Consider the following 8,786-nt stretch of genomic DNA (forward strand, 5'->3'; position numbering starts at 1 on the left):
GTGTATTGTACGAATGTCCTGTGTGTGCGCGTGCGTGCATGGGTCTCATGAAAGTGTCAGTGTTGAAAATGCCTGTCTGAGTGTTTGCTGAAGGGGCGCTAATGCAGACGTGAAGCCATTTTTTATGACAGGACAGAGGTACTTGCGTGTTTCACAGACGTTCCCGGACCCTTTTTGTGCCTCCGACGCATGCAAAGATAACCGCACTGCCTAAACGCCGTCTCAAAGCAAAGCAAAAATAATGAAAAATTCTAAAAACAATAACTCTTAGCTGTTCGGTTCAACAGCCAAGGCTGATTTTGTATGCTTGTGTCTTACAGTCCCTAATGCTGCAAACCCAGCTGCACCAGAGGCCCCCGAGGATAACACCATACCGGAATCCAGTCCCAGTCCCCCCGACCAAGGACAGGTTGGACCCGAGATTTCAGGAAACCCTGGTAAGAAATTGCGAGATTAACAGTTCATGCATAGAAAACACTTTTAGAGTCATCACAGGCCTCACACAAGTATAGAAACTGCAAATATTTTAGTAAAATAAAGGTTTTCGAATAGTAAGAAAATTAATATTCACAGCCTTAAGGGTTCACAGGGAATTATTACACATTAGTCCATAAAGAGAAAATAAAATTCATAGCTGAGTCGCCCTTAGTAATGCATTTTTATGCCACAGGCATTCATTTGGATCAAAAAAAGCGGGAATGAGGTGATAAAATATATTAAAACTAGTTTTATACACTGTAAAATCATGCTAAAACTAAAAGTATTAACCCATAAGGTAACCCTTTGCTAAGCAACCGGTGCTTGATTTGCTCTACACAAAGATAAATGTCCTCCAACCTCAAGACAAACTTCTCTGTTACAAATCAAGTAAATGAAGATTAAAGACAGAGATGATTGAATGAGTAACTCAAGCCTCTTTCTGCTCAGGGCACTCCATATTTCCTGTTTTCCGCCTTCTACAGAAGGCACCACTTCCAAACATTTTTTCCATGCCCCGCTTCACCAGTCTCCAAGACAAAAACTTCCACTCTCCACATATGGACTCTTCTGCCTGTCTCTATATGATAAGCTGCCCTCATTTAATAATTGCTTATTTGACATTAGTTGCATCTATAAAAGGATTTTCTAATGTCAGATTTCCTCCCTGTTTCCAGGCTTTCGGCTGTCTGCCATTGTTAGATCAGTGATTACTTCAACACAGGGAGCGTAGGGGTGCAGGGAAGGACAGTTGAGTGGCAGATATTTCACAAATAACATTTCTGACTGCTTCCCTGCAGTAGACGGAAAGCATGAAATCCCTGGAGTGCTCTGGTTTCACCAGAGAGTTTGGAATCAGTCGCCCTCTGACGACATTTAGCCATAAGGTCGTAAATGCAAAGTGGTCAGTGGTCCAGCACTGGAGACGGTCATTAGTTGGGATGGCAGTCTCTAGAGGTATGAGGCTTTTGTGTGGCTGTAAGGGGGGGTCATGGACAGTGAAGTGGTGGTGGCGTTGGAGGAGGAGGAGGTGAGTTCTGCCTTTTGGCAGCAGCTGCATGCATACATGGAAAACAGATTTGCTACTTCTCAGATTTCAGTTGCTGGAGGAGCCAGAGTTATTCTCTCTCATCCAGTACGACCCCCACCTCCCCTCTTCCACCACCACCCCCCACCTTTTCTGAACCTCTTAGACAAAAGGATAAAATAAAATCAGATGTTCAGACGTGCCCTCTTCATTCTTTTTCCATATCTCACTTGGCCTTTGCCAGACAAACGTGGCCTCGACATGTCATACAATTGCTCAGACTTATCAGAGCAGGAATCTTTATCCTGATGAGTGATGACTCCAGATTTCATTAAGAGGCTATTTTGATTAAGATAATTCAATTAGATTACATCAATGCAGCCTTTAGTCATGTCGGGCAAACAACAAACAGCGATGTGATCAGAGTTGATTTGGGAACCGAACATCTGCTCATGACGGGACTGGCCTACAGTAAATCTAGTTGCTCCTCTGATTGCTCACAGCTCTCTAAGGGGCCACATGGAAATTATTTGAACGTCTGCATACAGCAAGTGTTAGATTTTATTTGGTAAGGAATCAATGACCTCCCGGGTTATTAATATTGGATTTGGATCCTTCCCATCCGTTGTACAGAACCTGAAATACCTTCTCGCCAATGTGTAAACATATAAATATGGAATGATGAAAAAATAACCACTCCCTGTTTTGCCCCTCTGGGAGTTGCAACACTTTCCAGTTTAGTAAATCCCAGTGGATTCTGCATGATGTGGAAAATTTTTATCTGATAATCTCAACTTTTATGTAAATTTGGACCTCATCCCCAAAAAAATTGTCTGCTTTGTGCGGTTGCTTGGTTGAGTCCTCCTAAAGTCATCCTAATTCAAGTTTTATCAAACATTTAATATAATTGATTCCCAATTTTTACTACTACATTTAATTCTATTGGAATCATGGAAAATAGGATATAGCCACTAATCTTTGCTAAAGACTGGATTTCATTTTTATTCATTCTTTAGCATTTCCAAAAATACAAGAAACAGACCCCCCCCCCCCCCCCCCATGCACTTAATCCCACAGTGAAAATTGGAAGAATTATGTAATATGGTGCTTTTGTTCCCACTTTGGGTTCCCCACCTCCCATGCTGACAACTTTAATGACTCTGATGTCATTTCTCTCTCTAGACCACAGGAATCAGGATAATTCTGGATCTGCGAGCAACACTGACGGCATCTTTCAGTCCAAAGTTGCCGTCTTCTCCGTCATCGGAGCTGGCTGCATCGTCTTCCTCTTGCTCATCCTCCTCCTTGTCATTTTACTCATTAAGATGCGCAAACGTGCCAGGAAAAATGCCCATTCACAGCCTCGCCCCTCAGCTCTGTCTCTTAGCACGCTGTCCAATCCGAAGCTTCCTGGGGGCACAGCTGGCACGGAGCCCAGTGACATCATCATTCCGCTGCGGACAGAGAACAACTACTGCCCTCACTATGAGAAGGTGAGCGGCGACTATGGCCACCCGGTCTACATTGTCCAGGAGATGCCCCCACAGAGCCCGGCCAACATCTACTACAAAGTTTGACACTCTACACGGCCAGCAGAAACAAAAGAGGAGCGCTTGATTTATGTTCATGGGAAGAACACTTTCCGCTTTGGGACTTGATGCTTCCTCAAGCCCGTGTTATTTCTACCACCTGCTGCACAAATCTGGAGAGACGTGCACTGAGCAGTAACCAGCACGTCTGTGGGCTGACTGCTGAGAGTTTTATTTTGTTTTGATTGTCAGACACCCTCCTCCTTCACCCTCCTCTCACCTCCTTTCCTCTACCGCACCACGCTATACTATGATGGGGGGGCAGGGCCGGAGGACGCCAAACGATGGAACTCTTGCTTCCTGGTTTGCTGCCCCCTCGACAACGCAGGATATGACTTAACTCACTTTTCCTTAAGACACTCCGTGCTACACCCAACCAAACACACCCTTGTAGCATGCTAGCCAGCAGCCGGCAGCCACAGACCCAGGATGCCGGGCTGCATTTTGTGGGCGAGTACACGAGTGTGTGCCTGTGTCTCCGTGTGCATGTGTGCGTGTCTGTTAGTCAGGACTCTGTGCTGGGCCCAAGAAGCTCTCCAGATAGCTCAGGTAATAGGCACAGTGTATGAACTAATGTGTTCCTCTCCCTTCGCACCTCTGACGTTTGCCTTACTTAAGTATTTTTGATGGTGGATTTCCTTGAAACCCCCGATTCAGTTCACAAAGCAGTTGTATTTTGTTAGTCTTTTTCCTACAAGTGCACAATGTATAGTCAACTAGTTAATTATTGCTCCAGTGGTTCATCAGTGTCATCTCCCATGTCATCCATTGTTCTCATCCTCCCTGAGAAACCTTGACTTGGACTGTTGTTGCCAAGGTGTGTGCACACGTCTGTGTGTGTGTACCTGTGTGTGTGTGCGTGTGTGCGTGTGTGCGTGTGTGCGTGTGTGTGTGTGTGTGTGTGTGTGTGTGTGTGTTAGTTAATACTCCCATCTCTGGTCTGATAAGAGCTTTACCATTACTCTGGTATTTATGACCTACTTATGTGTGTTAAAAGATACGTGTATGTGTGTGTGTGTGTGTGTGTGTGCGCGTGCGTGCGTGCGAGCGTGCACATGCACTGGGCATGTCCAGACAATCCTGTATCTGGCAAGACGTATTGACACATCCACGAAACACTGAGTTATTGTTTTGCTAGCTTCAGAAACTAGACAGACAAACGGATTCGCCAAAAGACAGACAAGTTTTGGATCCTAGAAAAATCTTCTAGCAATCCAGCTGGCACAGAGGGAAGGTTTAATATGTCTGATGTGCTGCACGAGAAGGTTTTTAAGACAGTCGGCAGGTTAACATTTGTCTGTTCCGACTTCTTTGCCATGGCGCGAGCATCAAAGGCTTGGAGAAGGTGGGTGTAGGCTGGATGGTCGTTAGTGATTGGCTGGCCTACATAGGTAGGATGCCCTATATTAAAGTTGGATAGCTTGCTACAACTGAATTTTGGGTTACAGCCTTGTCACATGCCAATTGGCTGCCATCTGTAGATGAGTCAGTGGCATCACCAGCATGTGACTAATCTATGTGCCATCTCTGTGCCCACACTCAGCAGCCGGGGAGGAGAGACGGCGACAGTGACAGATACAGGAGAAAATGTTCCTGTGACTTGGCTTTAACCTGAGAACAAGATGAGGATTTTGTTGTAGGGGGCGGGTTTAAAGGAAAGGTGTGCGCTCTTTTTTCCCCATCCTCTCGCTGGTCTTGCTGTGAATTAAAAAAAAAAAAACTGCTGTGCGGCAGATTCCACAGTCACGGTGTTCAGCAGCCGGCGAGGGGAGCGCAGCAGAGCTGTTACGGGGCGACGCACGGAGGCAGGATTTATTGCTGCTGGATGTGCACAAGACGTGCACACCGATGCTCACTTTATTACATTCAAGTGTAGCCCGTGTCAGTGTAGGTGCTCCAGCCTGGGACTGCTTAGTCGTGCATTTTTTAGCTCGCGAGTTTTCGGGACTGGAACTAAGTTTCAAACTGTGCGGCTGGCAGAGGAAGCTCCTATTTAATGACGTGTGAGAAGAGAGGGGAGCAGATAAGGGGGGCTATTCCTCAACACGAGGTGATGTTTGACGCACGTCAGCGCGCACACACACACCGAGACTGATGGGTCCAGGTCTATCTCCAGTCGGGCTGCCGGTTAATGTTTATTCACCGGCGAGGTCGCCTATCTTCCGCTGCCACATACTATCGCCATTCACGTACGCACAGGACTCTGCTGAGTTAAAAGCCAGCCCGTCGGCTCGGGTTAAGACTCCAGCGGCTTTTGCGTGTTGTTAACCTCCGAGTTAAAGACCTAAGCAGCTGCTCGTGCTTTTGTGGCCCTGCGTTCTAACTCGGCATGCAGCCCTCGGCGGGCCTCTGCGAAACCCATCAGATCAAATATTTTTGTTTCGGATCGGCGCGCATCTATTCACCTACACCAGCCAAGGGAGTCATTATCAAATTATTATAAACCATATCTCATTTTCTATTCATTCTTGTGACCACTTAATGTTATTCAGATTTTGGAGAGATAAAAAAAAAAACACAACTAAAAGAAAGAGACATGTAAATATATGGATAGAGCCCGAATTAAGATGTAATTTCACCTGAAACACTGCTCATAAGAAATTTTTAAGATTAGATTTTTGTAATGGAGGATGTTTGTAAATAGCTGTCTTATTAAAGTGTGTTTTGTATGAATGAATTCTTGCATTTTTGTCTCTGTTTGCAATAAGTTTCTATTGTTTCTTTTAGCTTTCAACAGAATATTGCAACTGACACGTGACCTTGTTTTATTTTATTTTATTTTTCTGTATCCAGTATTGTCAAACAAGACTTTGTTATCACGTGTTTGAAAGGAAAGAGCTTCAGAGTTTTCACATGGCCATTCAGCAGAAACTGTCCAGGACAGACGCTTTGAAACGGGATGTTGAAATGATACAAAATGATACGGCGCCCGTTAGAGAAGGCACTTAACTCTGCACATGAAGACCGTGTTATTCCACTGCCTTTGAGTTAGCTACACCTTCCACTCTGTTCTAAGATGTAACAAAAACATTTTGCTCCAGGGAAATGCATTTTTTTCTCCCCCCTCCGTTTTAATAAGCCTTGTGGGCCTGACAGAGAGATGAAGACACAGAGAGAGAGAGAGAGAGAGAGCAATGTAGACAGAGTGGGAGAGAGAAAATAGAAAGGAGGCTACGTACGCGAGTGTGACCACCCATAAATCACCCGGTTTACGCCACTCATTATCTCCCTTAGCTCCCTTTGTTTTAAAAATGTTCTCTCCCTCCTTTCCTAATTTAGCACAAGGTTCTTGGTATGAACCTCACACTAGGTTGACGTCTGCTAATATTCAACGCAACAGTATTATTGTTTTTTTCTTCAATGTGCATGTCTAAGCAAACCCTGTTGAATTTATTTCCCTTTGTTTGAATCCTAACTGTCGGCCTTTGTTATTTTATTTTAATTCACTCTTTTCTTTTTGCCGCTTCTTCACATAACCTGTTGGCACCAGCTACAAATGGAAATGATGTTCCACCAGTTTGGAAACTACCGCATATTGATAAATAAAATTTTTCCCATGGAACTTGTTTTTGGAGAAGTCTTTCTTTTGTCTTTCATTGTTTCACCCAGGGGGAAAACAAACCTCTCCCGTTGCTCCGTTCACATTGGTTCACGGTTGGAACAAAAACCAGTCGTTTACCCTCACTCCTCCTCCCCACCTCCCCAAAATATACCCCTCACCTCAGGGGTCAGAGCTGCACAGATGGGTTTGTTCTGATACATTAGTCAGATTGAAATCACAAGCAGGCTTCATAAATTTGTATTCGGGGAGGATGGACACGCCTTTTTGCATAGTAACGAAGGGCTGCATCAATCTGCTCTGCCCCAGTGTCCTCCAAAATTACATTTCTTCATACATGATTAAATCTGATTGGCTGCAATCCGTATCTCCATTGAATTTGCCTGAACCTGCAGGAGGACTAAGCTGAGAGTCCTCGGTAGAGCAGCGGTGACGTGAATGTCATTAGAGTGATTGGGTATTTTTCTCCGACAAACACGTGAGTCGATGATGTCAGTGGAGACGGAGTAGGCAGGCGAAGAGACGGATGGCAACGGCGAGCAAAAACTAAGGGCAATGAGAGACAAAATGTGCCTGTGGCTTCACTGCCCCCTCCCACTCCCACCCCACGTCTACCCCCACCCTCAGTGTTTCTCTCTGTGCCCCGGAGCAGGTACGTTCCTCTGGTTCCCGAGACGCCCCCATAGATCCACGTTGCTGTGGGTTTATTAAAACCTTCCCTCACTGAGCTACTGTGTGTGTGTGTGTCTGTGTCTGTGTCTGTGTCTGTGTGTGTCTGTGTCTGTGTGGTTGTTCTAAACCACTGTCAACATCACAAAAACAATGTTTATTCTTCTTTTGTTAACCCTCTGACTTAAGAAAAAAAACAAGCAAATATTAGTCTGATACTCAAGTCTACCACACCTTCACCTCATTTCTAATACTGCTTAAATGTTCTTACTTTTATACCCTAAATTGAGACAAATGTGCCACCTCATTTCTCACACTAATAAACATCATTGATCCTTCGCTGTCCCTGAATGCACCACTGACACCATCGCTAGTTGCTGCACCATGTGCTATATTTGTGGATAAGGCTGCACAGAGTCGCTGTGTGTCTCAGCAAAGGTTGCAGTGGTTGAGATGCAGTTTTCCTGATGTTTTTTGACTCGTACCCCGTCAGCCCAGGGCAGAAGTTTTTTGTGTAGATTTAATGAGCATCAGAATAAGACAAACATAACAAGGTATGTTTGGCGGATGTCTCCCGCATTTCCTCTACATCCTCTGCATGTTTGAATAAACTCTTCACCTTTTTGCGGAGGTTTTTCTGGTCGACTGCACATCGGGCAAATGATAAAAAAAAACCCAAAAAAACCCAACAAATATGTTTGTGTCGCATTCAAAAAAGTGGTAACGCTGCAGTCCGAGTGAAAAATCCAAAGGTGCAATGCAAATCCCTAACATCCCATCTCAGGGAAATGATATTAGTCACTGGAGAGTAAACAGTCAGGCTCAGAGCTTTAAATGTAATTTTATAAACATCACAACATCGGTGAGGAGGCCCACGCTTCTGTCCTCCGTCGGTGTTTTGTCTGCGTGCGATGCAAACACGGAGAACACCCACGGATCGGAATCAAAGGCAGCAGGTGTTGATTTCTGTCTGCACCAGACAGGACGCAAACAGACACAAGTCACACAAAGCAGCATTCCTGTGTCCGGGCTATTTCAAGCACCGAAGAAATCGCGCTGGGTGTTTGCATTCTGTGTTGACCCAAAACCAAAGGATCTATTCTCCCTCCTCAACGACATTCTGCAACTGACACCAGTCAGAGTGTGAGAGATTTGTTCAATGTACCTCTAGATTAATGATAGGCTGAATAGAGAGTAGCAGAACTAGTGTGTATGTGCTTCTAATCATTAAAATGACCAAAAAGATCCTTTCACCTACATAACTACAGGTTATATTTATGTTCACACCACACCAGGCAGCACAAAGACACTGATACACAAGTTGCAGAAACTCCTGCCTTCCATGTAGTTGTGCGTCTGGACCCTCTTGCGTCTCCATGATGACCGCTTAAAAAATGCTATTTTCATTATTATATTATCAGATGACGTCAGCAGCAGGTTTTCCTCCAGTTTTCATGTTTGCCTT

The 8,786-nt window shown here is 44.8% G+C and overlaps 1 protein-coding gene across 1 annotated transcript in view; it reads left to right on the plus strand.

Moving 5' to 3' along the window:
- Nucleotides 1-6,655, plus strand: part of efnb1 (ephrin-B1) — a 53,236-nt gene extending 46,581 nt beyond the window's left edge. The window contains exons 4-5 of the mRNA XM_003970590.3: nucleotides 321-437; nucleotides 2,687-6,655. Of these exons, the coding sequence (XP_003970639.1) occupies nucleotides 321-437; nucleotides 2,687-3,081 (512 nt within the window). The 3' untranslated portion in view covers nucleotides 3,082-6,655. The remainder of the gene's footprint in view (nucleotides 1-320; nucleotides 438-2,686) is intronic.
- The last annotated feature ends 2,131 nt before the right edge of the window (nucleotides 6,656-8,786 follow it).

Source organism: Takifugu rubripes, chromosome 14 (genome assembly GCF_901000725.2).
Source record: "Takifugu rubripes chromosome 14, fTakRub1.2, whole genome shotgun sequence".
Classification (NCBI taxonomy): domain Eukaryota; kingdom Metazoa; phylum Chordata; class Actinopteri; order Tetraodontiformes; family Tetraodontidae; genus Takifugu; species Takifugu rubripes.